This window comes from Coturnix japonica, chromosome 1, assembly GCF_054131305.1.
Source record: "Coturnix japonica strain WE chromosome 1, WE-NBRP24, whole genome shotgun sequence".
Classification (NCBI taxonomy): domain Eukaryota; kingdom Metazoa; phylum Chordata; class Aves; order Galliformes; family Phasianidae; genus Coturnix; species Coturnix japonica.
This window is the reverse complement of record NC_140663.1, coordinates 166,500,922-166,522,631: the sequence shown is the minus strand read 5'-3', so window position 1 is coordinate 166,522,631 and position 21,710 is coordinate 166,500,922. Positions and strand designations below refer to the sequence as shown.

The window sequence follows — 21,710 nt, the reverse complement described above, 5'->3', positions numbered from 1 at the left end:
TCTTGTTACAAAATCTGAATAAACCTAGAGAAGCTCCAGGAACAAAGGAAAGAAGGAATCAAGGCATATTTCATACTCGTAACCCATTGAAGCTGGCCCATGGCAATCAAAGCATAATAAGTCCAATTCATTTGACTTCCTGCTCTAAATCAAGATCAAGTTCTCTGCTCCCATCTCATGGTTCCTGCCACACAAATGAGCAATTCAGTCCACTGCCTCCACCCAGCTCTTCCAAAATCCACACCAAACTTTGCTGAACAAGTATTTATTGGGGGTAAATGAAATGGTGCAAGGTAAGAAAGGAGACAAAGGAATAGGAAAAGAAATATGATGAGATGAAAATTGCTGAGGTAGGCTGAGCACAACGCAATTCTTGGTTGGGTTATCCTTATGAATGACAGCAGATGTATCTTATGAATTTAGAGTAATTATTAAATATACATACTAGATGTTATTCAAGGGATTACTTCCTATATAGAGTTTCATTTTGATGACACTGTAAAGAATTGATACAATTTATCTTTAAAGAATTGTTAGACAAATTTCTAGGCAATGTTTAAACACTTTTGCATCAGGTTGGAATAACATTCTGCTAGATCAAATGGTTACATTCTGCATTCCTCGGCTGTCCCAAGTAGAGGTTGGTCACATTTGTTTGCCTGTGTTGGTTTATCTGCTTGGGGCTTTTGCTTGGCTGCTCCTTCCTTGTTTATTTTCCTTGGCTGGGAAAACAAAATAAATACTGAAAAATTGCTGTGCTCAGATGAGAGGGAAGGGATTAATCATAGGTCTGGATTTTGTACATAATCTTTAATGTATTTCTCAAACTCACCAAGGGAAAAGTGCAGTGTTGAGATCTCTTTCACCCTTCCAATTATTGGAGTTCAAATGAGAGGCTAAGTTAGGAATTAAGACAAATGTGCAAATACTGCTGGTTAGATATTACTAATAGTTGTCATAGATAAGTAGAAATGATAGTTCCAGTTATCATAGTCTTTTCAGTGTGCATAAAAGTATCCATAATAGAGTCAGCATCAGAGTGGATTTTAGTTTTGAAGGAAGCTCAGTAGATGTCCTGGTCAGTGCAGTTCCAACCCTGCAAAGATGGCTCAAGGCTTTTGTTTGGTCCCTTCTTGAAAACCTCCAAAAATAAGAACTCTGTGAGCAGCCTGTGTCAGTGTGTGAGGACAGACAGTGGGAAAGCACATTTCCAGCATCTAATCTGAGCTTCTTGCAGCTCACTGTGTCCATTGCTCCTTGTTCTCAATATGGGACTGAGCTGTATAATAACTACAGGATCACTGAGTCTGAAATGTTTTCCTTAAGCATTTATTGGTGCTTTTGAGCAGTTTCAGTGAAGTTAGAGACTTTCTTGACTATCTGCTTTATAGAAAACGTTGCATTTGAATGCTCAAAGTGCCAAAAATAAAATAAAATAAAATAAAATAAAAATTGGTGTCTTTATATGTAGAATATATACATATAATATATATAATATATATATATATATGTATGTATGAGTGTATGTGATGTGTGTATCTTTTATATGCATAACACTTATGCAGATGTGTGTGACAGAGGAAGGCTGCCTGAGCTCTGCTGTAGGCGTTGGGTAGGGCTGGGCGCGTTGCTGCCAGCCAAGAGCAGGGCCGCACTGCCCCGGCGTGGCGGCTCATCTCCTTGCATGCTTTTGTTCCCTGTCATCCTTCTCACTTTTTGTCTTCAGAGCTTTGCTCCATTGAGACGGGGTTTTTTGTTTCCTTTGTAACAGTGATCTGCAGATAAGTTTTGCTGCATTACTGAGCAGTCTGAAGCAGCCCCAAAGGTACCACGCTTTGCTTTGCGTTTAAGTCACCCACTACAACAGCAGATGGATATGAACAGTGCGATGTGGATTTTGTGGTTTCTCAGGGTTTGATCCATCAGCTGCTGAATGCCTGAGAGAAATATAGCATAATTAGGCTTCTATCACATAAAGCACTTGTGCTGACGTTGCTGTCCTGAAGTAGTTCTCATGCCTGTATGACAGTTGGGACCAGTTGTACCTGATTTGGAGGATTTTAGGCTGATTTATCAGCCCTATGTGAGTCATGTGAAGTCAGCTGAAGGCACTATGAGCATTACAACAGTGACCTCAAACAGTGAATTCCTGCATCAGATCTAAATAACACTACAGCTTGTAGTGGGCTCTGCCTCTGTGCTGGCTTTTCCTTAACACCTTCATCCAAACAATTTAAGAGAAAGCCAGGCTTTGGTTTGAATTAAGCTTGTGTCCCTTCTTGGCTGGCGGGTTGCACACATGCTTCTAGGGAAACAGAGCTCACAAATGTAGGAACACAGAGACCCCATGCTATCCAAGGCTGATCAACTTGATTTAGAGTGATGCTCAACCAGGTCACCCATTGCAGTCACTGCTGCTGCAGCCTGAGAATGCAAGAAAAATCTGAACAAGGCTATGAAGTTTGCTTTTTGTAGGGATGCACCCTGCTGAGGGGATTTATTTGTGTTAGAGCTGCTTACAACCTCTCGTAATGCCAAGGGTAATGTATCCCTATTTTTCTAGGGCCTGATTGTAATCTCTATTTCCTTTTTCACAATAATCAAAAAGAAATAAGAATGAGGACAGTCGATCTGGTTTTCAGAATTTAGTTTGCTCAGACAAGTCTTCTGTTTAAATTATCCTTTTTTATATGGAGATTTCTGGAAAGCTGATGCATTTAATGCAATTAGCCACAACCTTGACAAACGTACTGCATGAGGATAAGCAGGTTATACCATAATTGTTAATGAGACAATACATGTATTTCCTATCTGGACTTGTTAATTCAGGCCCCTGGCCATGGTATAATGAGTTTATGTTGGCAGGGGCATGGCACTGTTGTGGGAAATTATTGTTTTTGAGCTTATTGTTACTGAGCAAAAGAGTAGATGAAGGGACATAGAAATACAGATGGGAAGTAAAATTGCCAGGATACTTGCTTTATTGGAAAAAGAATGATATTTTATGTAATTATATATATATAATTAAGACATTTATGGGGATGAACATGGCAAATTGCAGGTTTCAATGGAACTTACATAGGGAATGTTCAGGAGTCTAACAATAGACTATAATTATTGTAAATTGGAGCAAATGTGATAGGATCCCAGGTTACATCAAATCCTGTCTTTGATCCAGACAGCAATTATATTTATTTTGGACAGTACTAGGGAAAAAAATGCTGTCGTGTTGTTGTGACTCAGCTAAATCAACAGGCAGCTGTCAACAGCTTCTGTGTCTGCCATCCACGCACACTTACTGCCAAAGGAATTTACAATAGTTCATAAACTAAGACATTAGATATGCTAGAATTGTCCTTGCTGGACTCCGAAAACCTAGCCATGGTTCCACAGAGACTCTGTCATAACTCAGCCCTGATTCCAATTGTTCTCATTCTCTCTTACCCACAAAGCCACCTGAATTGAGAAATACCTGAGATTTTATTTGAAGCTTATCTTCTCAAGGTGGTTTTCACCTTTGCTCTGACTTAATTTACTTTGGACAAACAGCTGTAGGCAGGTATGGCATGGAACAGCATATATAAAGGTAATCGTCAGACTCACTATAATGCTTAATTTATGCTATCAGAGTACACAGGAAGGCAGATTCACTCTCTGTATAATTCCATTGCCACCGAGATGGATGAATTTGACTCAGACTGTAAAGTCTGGAGTAGCAGCTCTGCTACAGCGTACCCTGATGAATTCAAACATCATTTACATGCCAGAAAGTCTGGGCTGTCTTAGCTACAGCCATTAAATAAGATGTATCCTTTACTACCATCTGTGTTCTCTGGCATGCATTCTGTGATCTGCAGGTATGTGGTGGGCTTTACCTAACTGCAGTTGTGTGCTGTGCATGGGAAAATCTCCATATGACAAACTATTGGCTAGTAGATGCTATGCTATGCCAGTACTGTAAAATTTACAGACATTGAAAATGTTGACCTGAAATATGTTTGTTTCTGTTGGAGTTAAATTCCTGCATGAATCAAGTATGTAAGTAAATAAACCTGAAAGTAAATGAGTATGCTTAAGAATATATTATTTAAATGAATTACTAGAATAACAGAAGGGGTATGCGCAGCAGAAACATCTTTTTGGAGACACATGTACATGTCAGCCTTGCATTGACCAAGACTGCTTCCAATATTCAAATCTTTTCTGTAATAAAGTCTGAGATTATTTGCTCTAGAGATTCTTTCAGAGGCTGACTGCAGCCTTCTGGCATGAGTAGTGTTCTCTGTGTAAAAGGAAACTCATGTATTTGAATTCTGAGTGAGCGTGATAACAAAAGTGTTTGCCAAAAATAATTCTCAATCTTTGGAGACATGTTTACTTCTAAGGAGCTGCTGAGGACACTCATGTGCCCAGTCCCTGTCCTAAACCAAGACTTACCTCTGAAGCATCCTTCAGGCAACAGCACTCTGTGCCAAGCCCATGAAGCAGAAGGTGCCGAAGGTCTGTACTCACCACACAGATGTTCACAACTAAAGGTGTGTGGCAGAGGATGGGACTTACCTGAGCAGTAGAAAGAGCTATTTTGAAAGAGTGTTTGGATGGCGTATTTTAGACATATAAAATTGTGCCCTGGAATTTTTTCTTTCCTTTCAGAGACTAGAGGAGGAACCGAAAAGGCTCTAGAAGTCTCTGCTGAAGGGATGTGTCAGCGTCATGAATCATGGCTTCCTAAGCTAAAGCACAAGTAATACATACAATCCACTCCAGAGGGAAGAAGCTCATCACACTGTTAAGTGATGCTGATGAATTTGAGCAGCTCGTTCCTGGAACAAGTATTTTCAATTGGAAAATAAAACTTCCACCTCAGGGGAGGTCAGATGTGCTTTGTTCAGCACAGCCATCCACAGTACTCTTGAATCTTTTACTGTGACACCATTTGATAACAACCCAATATGTTCCAGTTTTCTGTTCACCATACAAACTCACTCATGATGCACGGCATTTTAAACAATTTACTGTGTTCATTATTTTTCTCTGTTCAGAAGCAGGTTTGCTTTGGACCATCTGCAGAGCCACAGCTTACCATGAGAGGGTGGGCAACGACTAACAAGGCTGCAGATGGGACAGGCCCCGTGTGTGCTTTAATGAGTACTGTTAGAACTGCAGCTCCCATGAGCAGCCCCACAGCAATGCATTTTCTTGTGAAGGCATCAATATATAAAACATCGTTTGTGTTGTTGTTTCTTTTTTCCTTACTGCAGTGGATTGCTCTGTTGTTTTGGTGGGAGGTGTGCGAGTGGGGTGGTTCTGAACTGCCCATTGGTATTAACCCACCATAGCACAAGTTGTTTTAATTATGCCCTTCTTGACAAAATGCACAAACCTACCAGAACATACTCCTTGTTGCTTATAAAGCATAATGAAATACCAAAGTGATATAGAAGTGCTTATACATATAAATGTATAAAATTATTGCTGTTCACATTGATAATGATTTATCTCCTGAGCAGTATTTGCAGACAATGCCATCTGGTCTTTTTCAATTATTTTGATTGGAGATCCATTCATTAAAGGAGCAAAGAATGAATGCCAAGGAGTTGAACCACAGAATTTTGAAAAGGTTAAAGCAAAATCAGTTGCTTCTCCAACAGCTGCCTGGACATAAAAGCACTGAAAGAACCTTTGAAGTGATCTTTGAAGTGACCTCTTGTGATCACCTCAGCAATGTCACATTAAGGATGGTGACAAAACCAGAAAGAGAAACAGGTGCCTGATTGTGATAATGAAAGAAATAGAACAATTGCAATATTTTGAGCTACTCAAGGCCATACACTCCAGGGAAGAGCACTGCATTCTATGGGATTCCCTCCTAAGAGTGTGAAATTTAAAGTCATTCCTCAGCCTCGCCTAACTTCTCTTTCTGAATGGGCTTGAGAAGTACATTTTCATTTTTCCAAAGAGAAACTTTCTGATTTATGAGCTCTATCTTCCGCAGACCAAATTAAAATGTAAGAGGAACACAAATGCATAGAAGTAAGAAACATCATTCACACTGGAAATTTTCAAAAGAATTTTTAAAAAGCATTAAATATTTACATGAAAATGAGTCGTTTTCAGCAACAGGAAGAAGTATTCTGTTCTGTGAATGAGTATAGTTGCACATTATGTTGTCCATAATGTATTAATTAGAACATTCTGCTACAGATTTCAGGCTTGAGGAAAACCCGTGACAGGGAATTGCAAGAGTTCGTTGGACTAAACTGCATTCTGGGACACTGAGAACGTGCTCTTAGTAAATTATATGATACAGCTGCTGTAGCCAAAGCATTGCCAAGATCAAACTGGGTATTGCAAACTTTACCTTAAAGAGATAATATTGAAAATAGATGCTTACCGTAATGTAATGAAGTATAGGAAATTAACTTCTCATTTCTGTAAAGTTTCTGGTTCACCACCATGAATTTAGTCACCAAGTGCAACCAAGTTGCAGTTTTTGTAATGTCCTGGGTAGATGCAGTTAATGGGTATTTTCATTTATGCCTACTCACAGTTACATTATTGAAGAAGAAAAAAGACCCCATAATATTACCTCAGATAAAAGAACCACAGTAATACATTAACCTTGAGGGATGGGTTGGATTCTTCTGTTGGCAGGTTAGATCCCGCCCCCCTCAATGGCTGGCTTCACCAATTCAAGCATTTCAAGCAGATGATCATCTGTGATGGTTCACAGCTCTGCATTGTACCGCAAGCTGGGACATCTCACACTTCATTGTAGACATCGGTAATAGCTGCAGTGGCTTCTTTACAGAAATTTGAGAGAAATGGCCGTTTCCAATGTATGACTTATCTAGGAAACTCTCCTATCTTCAAACGAGGCACAATCACACCACTGAACACTGCATGTAAAGAAAGTCTAGATGAGATCATGAGCAAAGTCTTCATGGTTGGCACAGAATATAAGCTGACCCCATACATCCCCTTCTAAAACCAGCAGGATTCATTAGCTTGACTTACCAGTGCTCTAAAATGGGATGAAATACAGCAAATTTTAACATGAAATATCTGAATCTATGCACGGAATCCTTTATCTCTCACTCAGGACACATTTCTGAAAAATCTGTATACACAAAACTTGTATTAGACTCTTATGCTGTAGTATCTGTGTTCCACCTTGACAAATAAGCTCGGCATGATTTGGTTTCAACCAAATAATTGGAGAAAACCCAGTACAAAGCAGTGTTAATTTTGGAATTGTCTTAGAATTATTAATTTATGGTGTGTATGTATCTATTTATTTTATTCTGTTCACAATTTAAGCCCTCCTATATTTTTAGTGTAATGTTCATGTTAACAAAGAGGAGAATGTCTAGGAGATGATGGATCCTACTTACTGCATTTTATAATTCAAATTTAAGATACATTAATGGGAAAAAATATTAAAAGCCAATGTTTTTTCACATTAGGTCTGTTTTGGATGTGAAAACTGCTGTCACAGGAGATGTGAACTAATGAGCTCAAAAAATTAACGTGATTTAAAGGAGCACTCAAGTAGGTAGCACGACTATGTTGTAATCCTAATAATTCACCCAAAAAAGTCTGGAAACACTTCCTCAGCAAAATTATGTCAGTCTTTTCATTAGAAACCTGAAGTAGAACCATGTAGGATGAAAACTGCCTGTTACTTAATACAGGGTCCTTCAGAAATGTCCAGCATCAGTCAAAATTAACCAGAGCAAGCTAATTTCACTTTGCATCTAATGATGAAGTACAAGTCCTTTGACCCTTCCCAGAAACTTTAGTAGTAGTGGTAGTAGTAGCACTGCTAGCAATGTGAAGTATTTGCATGAGGCAGTGAAGGGCCAACGTGATCATACAATGCAACACAAAGGTATTTTGAGTCCGGTATGTTTAATTTTTGATCAGAAATAGATATTTGGTATTGTGCTCATTTTAAATACTACAATGTTTGTCACACTACATTTGGCATTAGACCTCTTCAAATATATTTAACAAATTGTTCCATGAGTAATAACTACATATAAAATATATTCATTGAATTAAAAAAATCCATATGTTTTTGTTGGTTTTTTTTTTCATGAAATACAATATATACATTATGATCCTATAGTTTTAAGATAAAATTTGGGCTTAGACAAATTCACAGTGTCCATTTTGTCTCTGTAAGAAAAATCTTCACTTTAAAAGTGCCAGGATTTTAAATTACATTTACACATTTCCTTAAGTGCCACTTCCTCACACTGCATTTATGGAGATCGAAGGTTTTACCATCATCCAGCACTGGGCCGCGAGTCCAAATTATACATTACAATGAACAAAAAAACATAGTGAAAGCAAATTTTGACTATAATTGCAAGTTAGAATTCTGGTAGACAGATTACTTAAAGGTGGAAAATCTTTGTGCAGTGGGGTCTCTAATGTGGTCACTAACTGGAGCCGTAGAAAGTGCTTGCTACTTCAGAAAACCAGGCTGCAGATATTCATGTGGGAATCCAAAATCAGCAGCCAATCCTGACTCAAGGAGATGGACAGAAGCCTTCTAGGTGCCAAAAGACAGTGAAGATAGATGGCTTCATGCTGACTTCCAACCACAGACCACCCCTACTGCCTTCGTTTCTGCAAAGTGGCTGACACAGAAACCAGAGCATCTCTGCTGATGTACAACCATCACGGCCATCTCAGAGTCTGCAGCACTCCCTGTGGACTACTGCAGAAAACATAGCAGGTTATGAGGTAATGCTTTTTAATTATCAAAGGCAAGTTATCAAATCGACTATTCTGTAGCTCATAGTTTTCCAGTCACACACAGTGTTTGTAATACATCTTGTTCTAGTGCCTTTGAAAAACTCGTTTCCTTTCTCCTTCCTCAGAAGAAGAGACCTTAAAAATTTCTAAACCCTGAGTTCATTGTATCTGAGTCCCACATGCTCCAATAGTGGCAAACCTCATGGGCTGAGCATAAGGCTGAGAAGTTCCCCAAATTCGTGGTTAATACTGCCTGGGAAGACCAACCTGCACATCTGACCACACTCCAGGTGGGACAGAACCCCTCAGAGTTCCCTGTATCTCTACATGGCTGCAAAACCAGTTCTCATTCAGTCTTTTTTTTTTTTCCCCTGAAAATACACAGTAATCTGACCAAAGTTTTTTAAGAAAGGACTCTCAATAAATTCAGATGGAAATGAATCTACAACCATTAAAAATAACATTTTTATACCTCCAGTCTAAAAGAGAGACGTGGAAAGATTCTGACACATTCCACAATAAATAAGATTCACAAAGCTACTTTAAAAGCAATTACTGTCAAGCCATTGCTAGCCTTGTTTCCTAAGCATACAAGGTTTTTATAGGTGTGTTATGCATCTTGAAGTTTGCATTAAAATGTTTCCCAGCCCTTTTAATTCCTTTAAACAATCTTAAAGAGGAACATAATAAATGTTCATAACAATCTCAGAATTGATGATTGTTAGAAAAGAGAAACCCAATTACTGTATTAATTGAGGGAAAAATGAGATGGCATTTAGCCCACATCCACTTGGAGAAACAGAAAACAGCCAACTATTCTGCATGTAGGTATTAGCTGGTTAGTCACACAACTGACAATCAGACTTAGCTTACACTACCTCTCCTCCAGCTAGAGAAAAGGGAGTACTGCAGTGAACAAGGTGGAAGCACTGGTGGATACTGATGATGAGATGCAAAAGATTTTTCATTGATGAAGTCCCAGGAAACACAGCACAGGACATTCTCACAGGGAAAAAAAAATAAAAGAAAAAGCAAAAAAAGGACAAGGGATGAAAACATCCAAACATGAGATTTCAGGCCTTTTGGAACAACAAGTTTTCTTTTGCTGTGGATACATCTGAACAAAATTCAACAATTTAAACAATGTTACCTTTGAGGAATCGAGGTCCCCAGAATTCAGAGGGTTCACACCTAATATTTTATTATTTCCCAATTTAAATAACTCTTATTGAAATTTCTTTGCAGTTTGTGAGTTTTACTTCAAGACAGAAAAGCAGAACCTGGGAGCTGGAACTTCAAGGATTCATTGTTTTGGATTTAAAAGAATTTGTCTCAGGCCTCAGAAACAGCTCTTCAATAAGCTTGGTGAAAAATATTTCCTTCTTCATGCACCGACTCCCATTGGAACCCAGGCATCTTTCAGGACGCCTCAGCAGTGATAGAGATAAGTAGGGAAGACCTCTGAGTATTCTGCTACCTATCTCTTTCAATGAGGCACTCAAATAAATTAATATCCTGCACATATTTAAGAAAGGCAATTAGCTTTTTTTTTTTTTTTTTTTTTTTCCTAGTTGGGAATGCTTGAAAAATTACATAGATTCTGATATAAATATGTAAATGACGAGAATATCCCTCTTCTGATTCATTAAAACAAATGCATGAATGTCTATTAAATGAAATTTGTTAAAGCAACCAGTTAAGGTAGGAAAAGTTTGGATTTATGTTTTTAATCTTTCCTGTTTGCTTATTAAGATTTCGCTCACGTTCTAGAAGAGGTAAATTGAATTTTAAAATGATCTAAAACTATCTCTTCAACGGGTAATGAATAAATAAATATCAAGTCATATTTCATCTTTACCATAGACACAGGATTTGCCACTGTGATTTCTGCAATAAAGAATTGGAATGCTGCGGTTTCTGAATCCGTAGTAGAAATGTGAGCTAGACTTGAGAAAAACAGAAATATGGCTTTGAGTGGATCAATGTTCTGTTGCATTTCTTAAATGTTTGGTTATCTCTTGCTTTCTTCTTTAGAGTTGATTGACAGTTTTTCCCCAAGTTTCCTTATAAGTTCTGCCAGATCTTCTGAATTTTGAGATTTTTCCTCAAGGAGTTCATACCGGAGACTTGAAATGTCCTGTTTAATCTCCTTCAGTTCACCTATAACAGACATTAGAAGGTCATACTGTTAAGAAAACATATCATGGAATCATAGAATCACCAAGGTTGGAAAAGACATAAAAGATCATCCAGCCCAACCATTCACCTATTACTAATACCTCCCATCTGGCATCAGTCTTCATGAAACAGTGCCAGATTGGTGATATTTTCTGATGGGAAAGGAGAAGCAGAAAGCCACATCTCTTCCTTAACTTCAATGTAAAGTTAATTTCATATTTCACTTCTAAACATGCAAAGTGGACTAAGTCTTTGGGGAATATTTTTTCAAGTGGCGTATGTAACCGCGTAGTTTGTTTTGGTTCTCTGATTAGAGGTAAACATGTAATTCATCAACATACTCACCTTCATTGACTTCATCACTTTCCTTATCGATCTGAGCTTTCAGTACATATCTTTTAATCAGACGCTTCATTATTTTCTGCAGAGAAGAAAGTAAGAAAATAGATTTCTGACTCGCTTATTGCTATGAAATTTCAACATCTATGCTATTTAGTCTATATATAGACTATTTTTTCTTGCTTTCAGACTTTTCACAGTATAGGACTGGTCAGATTGGAAGTAGGGATGTACAGCTCTCCAGTATCATCTACAGTAGACATTTAAACATTATTATTCTATTTAAGCATGCACATGAAAGTTAGAAAACTAATTATTATCTTCCTAATGTTATTACTTGTGAAGCTCAAATCAGACCTCTACTAAAGTCTGTAAGAACCATTAATACAGTTGCAGCTTTGATCTCCACATAGGTGAAAACATCTGGCCTTCAGTGCTACCAGATGATAGCAACCAAATAACCAGGCTAATTGCTAAAATCTTTTGCAATGTTTATTTTAACCTGTTTTTAGTATTACAACCAGTATCTTTTTAAAATGTGAATGTCACAGAAAATGGGACACACAAAAGAGTCATTTAAGCACCTCAGCCATGACTCATTTAACCAAACACGGATATTTTATTATGTAAATATACATATCCGTGGCAGTCACCTTTAACTGCTTTTAAGGAGAGAAAAGGCAAATATGAGAGCACAGTTCAGCTCAGGCAGCTAAAACTGCAAATGAATCACACAGTGCAAATGACCACCCCCTCCACTAATAAGACCAGTGACCCATATCAGCAAATTTAGATGTAAATTTTACTTTTCTAGGATGACTGAATTCTGTCCCTTGTTTTCCCATTAGTTCAAATTACTTGGCTAATAAGCTAACTGCTTCTGCATATCTATCTTGGCTTTAAATATTTTCATATAGTTTAAGCTGTGGCAACACGATATTTTTTGTTTTTCACTGCAGGATAGAAAATACATATAGGATCTTGAGTTTGCATTTGTCTCCATAGGAATGGATCTGAACAGAGGCAGCTGAGAAGTGAATCATCCTATTTAGTGGCTCCAGATCATCATTACAGTCATGCTGGCAAGTTCAGATGTGTTACTGTTTATTCCAATAACCTGAAAATTTTTCAGATCCAAAGCCACACACCCTCATGTTTATGGGATAAATTTATAATCTTACTATCCCTGCATGGTAATGATACAGGTCATGAAAAGGTGAGAAGTTTTTGGAATAAAGAAAAAGAAAGCAGCTTATGGTTAGAAAAGGTATCATTACTTTACTTCAGACTATTTTCAATACTCTTTCATTGAAGAAACAAACTTGGTTTCTTTGCTCTGCACCACTGTTGTTATTATGCAGCATCTGTACAAGTCTATTCCAAAAACTCTCACCTTTTCATGTCTGGTATCATTAGGATGCAGTGATAGACAGTAAGATCATCAGGAGACAAAAAATAAAGAGAATAATGAAAGCATAAAGGCTGGAAGATATTACCTGTACTTGAAGTATTAGAATCTAGAAACATGACACAATAAGTTAAGCTGCTTCAGCAAACAGATCAGGAATCTCTTGCATTTCTTTAGAATAATAGAACCACAGAATCATAGAATCACAGAATGGCCTGGGTTGAAAATGACCACAATGATCATCTGGTTTCAACCCCCTGCTATGTGCAGGGTCACCAACCACCAGACCAGGCTGCCCAGAGCCACATCCAGCCTGGCCTTGAATGGCTCCAGGAATGGGGCATCCACAGCCTCCTTGGGTGACATGTTCCAGAGCGTCACCACCCTCCGTATGAAAAACTTCCTCCTTACATCTAAATTAATCTTCCCTGTAAAATACTGTAAAATATTGCGAACAATTTTGCAAACAACAAAGACAAAAACAAACGATCAAATAAACAAAACCCCTTATATTTTATTGTATTGAAATGACTGTATTTTATTTCTGACCTACAGGAAGTCTATGGATTTGTTCTCAATTCATGTTGTTTAGCATAGATTCAGACTGTCTTCATGATGTCACTGATCTGCTCGTTACACAACTTCTTGACTGGCTGTAAAAATAAAGTTCTTTTTACCTGATATTGTCTTGGAGGATTGTTAAAACTGTTTAAGTGGATTTCATCAGAACTTCTTATACTTGACTGCTTCCTTTGACCAAGCTGAAATGGAAACACTACTTATAAGACAAAATAAATATGAGTGCAATATTAAATTAAATTACCCCACACAGATATCGTACATTAAAACATTAACTGTTGAGTTATGGAGTATGAAAGTACTGTGGCAGTCTTCGTACCTACGCATAACTCCATCACAGGGGCTGAAACAAGCCCTTCCAGGTTGTGCTGTAGGATAGGGAGAAAATGGGAGGTTTTCTCTGGATTATGTGTATTTTAAAAGGCAAAAACAATTGTACAATAGGCAGACAGATACACAGTCAATAATTATTGTTTGTATCTAACATACTAAGTTGAATTCAGATGGAAACTGAAATAAAGTTGGATGAAAAGCTAATGTAGCATTTTCATGCTTAAATAAAGATACCTTAAATGCTTTCAATATATGTTGGAAAACATAAGTTTATCTAACATGTTGCAATTTAAGTGATGTGATTTATAGCAAAAAACTTTGGCTAGTGTGTGCACATCACTGTATAAGCACTATTTTACAGGGTTTGAAAACTGATACATATTCTTCTGAGCCTCAGCTTTATTATAAGAATAAAAGAGAAAAGAACACCTCCCTGCTTCTTCAGCTCCTGGTTTCCTAATGAACAATTTCTGGAAGTGATGTAGTAGAATAAAGTGGAGAGTTTGCTCCCCCTGCAAAAAGCACATTTGTGTGCTTCACACACTATGCATGGACTGCATGCTGCTGAACGTCCACTTGGTGGCAGAAACTGCCAAGATTTCCACATAGCTTCATTTTTACACTGATTTGTTAAGCATCCTCCCTATGGCTTTTTCCCCTCCTAAAAACATCTGCTATAATGAACTCAGCTTGTCATATTAATGCCTGAACTAACACGCGTTTTTAAGGAACTTGCAATTAAACATTAGCACAAGAGTAACTGAAGAGCAAAGCGAAGGCAATTTAAATACACCAATGATACAAACTAACAAAAATAAGTCTCCTCCGTGGGAGTTGTTTGAAAGAAACGCAGCATACATGCCATTGCTCTTAGGAAAAAACCCTTAATGTTTACACTTGCTTCTCATGTCAGCTGTCTCAAGTACTGTTTGAAATTCAACGCAGTGGTGAAATCAACTCTCTTTAAGTAGCTTGATGAGAAGTTTAGAAAATGCCGACTCAGTAAAACCTTGAGCAAAAGCTGAGGGAATGGAATGGAGCTCTGGGGTTGACTTCTGGATGGTGCTGCATGGAGTCAAGATTTGGGCTCAGTGATCTTTGTGAATCCCATCAAATTCAGAATACTCCGTAAGATCTGTGAGATGCTAAAAGATTGACCTGCAGCACACAAGACATCTGAAATTCAAAACAAGGCTGCCTTTGGTGGCAGTGTTTGTCACATCTGTGTTTGCCTTTATAAGCCATTATGAACTTAGCCAGAGGCAGGGGCATGCCAGGGGCAGAGTGTTGCTCCATGCTTCCTTCTAGGCTTGTAACGAATTTCTTGTCACTTCTACTCTTCAGCTGTTATGAAAGAAGTGCTTGTCAGACTGGCTAAGAACCCACAGAGACATGTAATTTCTTTACTGGCTCCCATTCTGCCTAACTATAGCATAACTATCTCAAAAATTACTGACATTGAACAGGCCTCTGCTCAGTCTGCTGCCTATTTTAACAGTGATCCTCCCACTTTAAAAAGTTTCATAAAGGACATACTTGATTGTGCCAAAATAACAAAGTATTTATTTATTTATTTATTTATTTATTTATTTATTTATTTTTATAAGTGGCTGTTGCCATATGCTCACTTTTCTACATATTAAGCCTCATTGGTTCCTTACAAAGCTTTTCTTCCACAATGTGTTATAACAATGTTAGTCTTTAAACTTCCAGCTCTACCTAAAATCCTACATTCTCCTAATGCAATTAATTTATTCCAAACCACTGCAAGAAAAGTAGACCAGCTATAAACTCTTTAAACAAGCCTATTATATACAGCTATGAATAAACTCAAGTGCTTTTTATAACACTTGCATAAAACAAATATCAGAATGCTTTGGAATAAAAGCAAACTGCTTTCTTGGTGGGCAGGCTTAGATACAGGATGCAAAGGGAAATTCAAAACACTGCCCAAGCATGAGGGAGGCATTAGGAAAGCCAAGACTCACCTGAAGCTGACATCTGTAAGGGCAAAGAGAAGAGCTTCTACTGCTGAAACAGCAGGAAAAGGCTGAACAGGGGAAAATGTGGGTCTGTGGCTCAGTGGAGCATGGTGGTTAGTGACAGTGGACAAGTAGAGCTGAGGGACTTGGTGCTTTCCCTCTTTCAGGCTTCACCATTAACCTACCAGGGCACCCATGCTTAGTGAAGGGTTTTGATGAGGAGTTCCAGCAACTGGCTGAGAATGAGAGTTGAGTCGGGGCAAGTTGAGAGATCTTGGCCAACGCATGTTTGTTGGATCTGATGGGCTGCAACCATGGGTGCTGAGAGCAGATGGAGTCCTTGCAAAGATGACAAAAAAGTCATGGAGACTGGAAGAGGTCTCCAAAGAAAGACAGGTGTCAAACTCATCTTCAAAACAACCCAAAATCATGATCCTGGCAACCACAGGCTGCTCAGTCTTACTTTGGTAACTGGAAAATAATGGATTGAGTCCTCTCAGAGAACATTTCTGGATACATGGAGGAGCATATGGTTTCTGGGAACTGTAAGTGTGGATTTATGAAGGCTAAAATCTGCCTGACACTCCAGATGGCCCTCTGTGATAAAATGACTAGATTTGCAGATGAAGGAAGAGCTGGGGATATAATCTATCTTTACTTTAACAAGGTTGTTACAAGTTCTAGCAGTGGGCTCAGGTGAATCTCATGAAGTTCAACAAGTCCAAGTCCAATGTACTTTACCTGGCTCATGGCCACCTCCACTGTCAGTACATGCTGGGGGACAAAAGGATGGAGCACAGCCCTGCCAAAAAGGACTTTGTGTAGCAGGGAATGGCAAGCTGGACAAGAGTCAACAGCGTGCCCTCACAGCCCAGAGAGCCAACTGTATTCAGGGCTGCATTGAAGGAAGCGTGGCCAGTAGGGCAAGAGAAGGGCTGCATTGAAGGAAGCGTGGCCAGTAGGGCAAGAGAGGTGATCCTGCCCCTCTGCTCTGCCCTGGTGAGACCTCACCTGGAGTACTGAGTCTAAATGTGAAGTCTAAATCACTTTCCCTATAAGAAAAGGTAAAAGAAGCTGGGCTTGTTCAGCCTAAAACAAGAGAGGTTCTGCCGGGATGGAAGACTGCCCAGACAGGTTGTGCTGTCTCTGTCCACGGAGGTTTTCAAGTCTGGACTAGGCAAGGTCCTAAGCAGCCTGGTCTGACCTCAGAACTGATCAGGAAATTTATCAGAAAAAAAACCGATCAAGACTTACAATGAAAACTTAAAATTGTTATTATCTTTTGAAATTAGTAGTCAGTACATATACCATAAAATTACCTTGTTCATCTCTGCATCTTCCTGGAAGCTTTTCTTTTGGCACATGAATGGTTTAGTGATCCATTTTTTGAGTCTGAGTAAGAGATACAGCAAAGATTTTGGACTTGGTACTAAGTTGAAGGGTACTGGAAGAGTCCTCCCTTCTTCAAAGTAAGAAAACCAAAGTTTAGCCCTTGCAAATTTCCATTCTACGTCAGCATCATCCTGAAAAACAGAAACATTACTATTAATATGTATTAATAGCATTGTTAGTATTGAAGATGCTCTGGATAATGTTGTGTGTTTGAATGCAGTTGGCTGAATTTAATTTCAAACAGATCAAGGGTTTGTTTCTACCATGTGAAAACCACATATAAATGAACTATTATAAATACATCTAAAATAATGCAATTTCAGAAGAATAAAGTAATTTTGATTTAGAAACTGGTTAATGCAGAATGAGTGATAATATTCTGTGTTACAGCATCATGAAAACTTTTTGCACGTGCTCTAAGAGTAAGAGTAATAGGAATTAAAACTTCACACACAGTACAATGCCTAACTAAAACATGGCAACATTCAACTTCATACTCCTGGGCTTGACTGAGCAGTCATTTTCTTGGGAATCTGTTGTGATTTTTCTTTGTCATTTACTATGTTAACAGAAATGTAATACGCTCAACGAGAAAATGAGCTGTGATTTCTTATCATTTAATCTTTTATTTTCTTTGTGAAGAAGAAATAATATCAAAATTTTAACTAAGACTTTTGCTACTTTAAGTATGAGCTTATAAAAATTAGGGATTATTCCTGAATTCCTTCCACTTGCTTAAAAATTTGATTAAATCAGCTAGCATCACCACAATTTATGTTTAACATTTGTAATGGTCAAAACACTTATTTTACTCCTTTGTGTAAATCACAGAATGCTAAGGCCGGTCCCCTACACAGGTTGTAGAGGAAAGTGTCCAGGCTGGTTTTAGATATCTCAACCAAAGGTAACTCCATAGCTTATTGAGTCAGCTTGTCTCAGAGCTCCCTCAAAGTAACAAAGCTTTTCAAGTTCAGATGGAACTTCCCTTGTTCCAGTTTGTGCCCATTCACTTGGCCATGAGGGCACACTGCCGGCTCATGGTCAACATCTAGACTACCAGGACACCCAGCTCTTTCTCTGCAGAGCTCAAGAGAAAAGTTCAAGAGAAGTCCATTCTGCAGAAAGAAATGACTCAGTATAAAAAAGAAAGAAAGGACATGACTCAGTATAGCTGTATCTGGTTTTAGAAGCTGTTTTCTATTCATTTATGATGCTTATGGATAACAGTATGGGTTTTATTGCTCTGAACCTGATTGTTTATTCTATGGTCTTCTTAGTCAGAAAATTCTGAACCTCCCTGGAGAATGTGTGCTGCTCTTGCTTAGGCTGTGACCTCAAGCCAGAGCCCAGATCCTGGAACCAGATCAGCATCTACCAATCTGGGCATGCTGCTTTGTGGCAAAGCATCACCTGTAAAAGGCTGGGATGGGTTAGATTCTATTTTTTCAAAGCAATGATAATTATTTAAGTCTTTGTAGTGCATGGCAAGCAAAGGTTCATGACAATTGTCAGCAGCTCTGCTGTTTACTTTGTCAGATAAAAGTTTTGTTCACTTCAGAGGACTAAAGAAATGGTTGTTTAAAGTAAAGAAGGAAACAGTATGTTTTAGTCTAGCAAGGTCAAGGCATAGGAATGAAAACATTATTGTAGCAAGGAGGACACTATTCACTACTCAAATAGTAACTACAAACAAGGTGTAGGGAAGATTTACTAAGTCATACAATACAGCATATCCTTTTTAGGACCCTAAGACAGTTCAGTAGCAGTTCCTTGGTCCAGCCTAGTTCTTACTTCTTCAAGTACAAGCAGCTGAGCAATTTCCAGGTATTTTATAATAAAAACAAATGTTGCAATTAATATTTTTGAGTGATACATTCCAAAATCCTATGATGTGTTATTTTTCTAATATCAGATGACAACCAGAAAGCATTTCCAGGAGATGTAGACAATCAGATGTAAAACTATTTCATTAACAAATGGAATTTTTACCTCAATTTCCTGGAAGGAGCTATTGATCATGGCAATAAGCATGTTCAGTAAGACAATGACCATGGTAACATTATAGACTCCATAAAGAACGTAGCCAATATTTTCAATGAACTTGTGTTTATAATTGATAACAACTGATTTAACTTCTGAAAGTCCAAATATAGCCCAGAACAATGTCTTGAAACTTTCTTCAACACTAAAAGGAAAAATTAAACACATGCACATTACTGAAGAACTGTAGAGCCTTGTACAATACAAATTGCCAGCAACTCTTTTTATACAGACTATGACATTTTCTATTACCATAATGTACAACTCCTCCACCACAATATTATGCAGAGAAAGCTGACTATCTAATTTCCTACATATATGCTGATCTATAATGTAACGTAATTCCTAATATTTAAGAATGACAATAAAAAATTTGATCCAGTTTAGGAATTATATGCACAGCCTCAAAAGAATATTGCAGTGCTTCATCCTAAACAACTTTACATGCTACACACTTTCCTGTAATGTTAACATAAATAACAAAAATTACTGACTTTCCCATGCTTTGTTATAATTGCATGAACAGTTTGTAATGGTAATAATTGGTATTAACTATAACATAGTTAATATGGACAGTATTCTGAAAGTGTGATGTCTGCTTCTCTGACTGCAAAGCAATACTTTTCAGAAAAGGTGTCATTCACTGTGAAATCCTGAAGCTGAGTTTTTGCTCAGAGATGAAGGGTAAAGATCATAAGCCATGCTGTGGTGGCTCTGATTTATTAATATTTTTTTCAGGTTACTTCCTTCTTATCAGTTCATATATATATACATATAAAGAGAGAGAGAGCGAATATGTGCGATATATCACAAATATATATACACATATACATAAATCCAAATATCTGGGGCATCTATTCCTATCTGCACCTCCATGTAGATGTATTTCCTCTTGCTTTGATGAATAAAATTTATTTCCCAGTGACCTGAATGCAGTAGCACTGCAATGTGCATTTTGGATTTTAATGCCTTATCATTAATAAAAAACAAAAATCAGATTCATAATTTTAATTGTGAATGTACCTCTCTGTATGTAATATTCTATCAGCACTCTATGTGAGAATTGAAGTTTTAGGTATTTCATCCATTGTGTGAACTAATAAGAAGAAATAATAAGAAGATATTATAAGTAGAAAATTAGTAAAAAAATAAATCCCTCTTGGCTATGTTTGTTTCTTGGCTGCGTATGATTTGTAATTGCTTCAGCTTGAATATCAGAACAATACCAAAACGAAATGGGCATGGAAAATAATGAGCTTTCATTCAAGTGATTTATCTTAAAATCGTAGTTAGGAATAAGATGTCATAACAAATTTACACACAATAAGTCCCGAGAGACAGAAAGAGTAAATTCAGAACTTCATTTCTTATGGTGGAAAAGAAAAAAGAATAATGGCATAACAAAAGTGTACCTTTTCCTGACAAGATAGAACAATCTATTGCCATAGGAAACTACAGAGAGACGGATGGCTTAGACCTTTGGCCAGTGAGAATATACAGAACTGCCTGAATTAAATGAGAAGTATTTTATAGTGTATCATGTTGCAGTGATCATCCTGCTTCAGCGAGAGGACATTGGCAGCTGACTGAGGAAGCACCTCCCATATGCTGCAAGGGGCCGCTATGCTGTGCATTGAAGTTGTAATGCTGACTGCCCTCACAGTAGGATCTGTCCTGCAGGGCCAGGGTTAAGAACTCATCCACCAACAGACAAGAGAAAATAGCTATTTAATCCAACTCAAAGTGATTTTTAAAAACAATTATAAACTTATTTAATAATTTGTAGACGTAATATGTACAATGCAAGCAACTATCTTTCCTCTAAAAAACAGTCCGTAATCATTAAAGTTTTATCAGTTTTACTTACGTTGTAAATGCTTCATTTTGTTTCGCTCCCAGGTAGTAGGAGTAGAGATTAAACATTCCTATCATGAAAGCTACAAACACCATGATAAATATCACCATGAACTTGAAGATATCTTTCACAGTTCTGCCAAGTGATATTTGCAGGGGTCCAAAACTTTCATTGGCTGGTAAGATATAGGCTATTCTGGAGAAACTCAGCACTACTGCAATTGCATAAAGGCCTTCAGATATGATTTGTGGATCAGATGGATCCCAGTTGATCCTGGCTAGAAACAAAAGATGAGAATTTCTGTTAGCATTTTGAAGTTCACTCTAGGATATTTACTGAAGTGCTCTTTTTAGGTGAATAACAATGAACCAGAGTCATTGCAAATTGGATCTGAATTCAATGGAGCAATGCATATTTGGAATGGTCAAGGTACAACCTACACGTTATTTTTTCCTTTACTGTACATTGTATCACAAGTTTTCATCTATTTTCATTAGAAAAAAGTAAGGAACTTTGCTTATGAAAAGTAAGAAGTCATTTGTACCCTTTTGAACTTAAAAAACACATAGAAAACCAAAGTCCACCTGTAAGCAAAGTCACCGAGAGCTGTGAATACTTAGTTATCATCTGGCTTCAGCGTGCCGTGTATAACTGCTCAAATAGTGCTAGTAGTGGCTGCCTACTACTTCACAGTGTTCAGTGAATGCCTTACATTAAGATGTAATTAGAAATAAAAGTGAAAGAAGATACTTAAGATTGACATAGAGGTAGGATACTGGCTCCACTTACTGTACTTAACAGATCTCCACTGATTATAAATGAAAGGCAAACAAATTAA

At 37.7% G+C, this 21,710-nt stretch overlaps 1 protein-coding gene across 1 annotated transcript in view; it reads right to left on the bottom strand.

Moving 5' to 3' along the window:
- Positions 1–7,894: 7,894 nt before the first annotated feature.
- TRPC6 (transient receptor potential cation channel subfamily C member 6) overlaps positions 7,895–21,710 on the bottom strand; it is an 81,689-nt gene continuing 67,873 nt past the window's right edge. Inside the window, exons 7-12 of the mRNA XM_015852255.3 lie at positions 20,885–21,149; positions 18,967–19,162; positions 16,905–17,108; positions 13,369–13,452; positions 11,290–11,365; positions 7,895–10,926 (exon numbers count right to left, since the gene is read on the bottom strand). Of these exons, the coding sequence (XP_015707741.2) occupies positions 10,778–10,926; positions 11,290–11,365; positions 13,369–13,452; positions 16,905–17,108; positions 18,967–19,162; positions 20,885–21,149 (974 nt within the window). The 3' untranslated portion in view covers positions 7,895–10,777. The remainder of the gene's footprint in view (positions 10,927–11,289; positions 11,366–13,368; positions 13,453–16,904; positions 17,109–18,966; positions 19,163–20,884; positions 21,150–21,710) is intronic.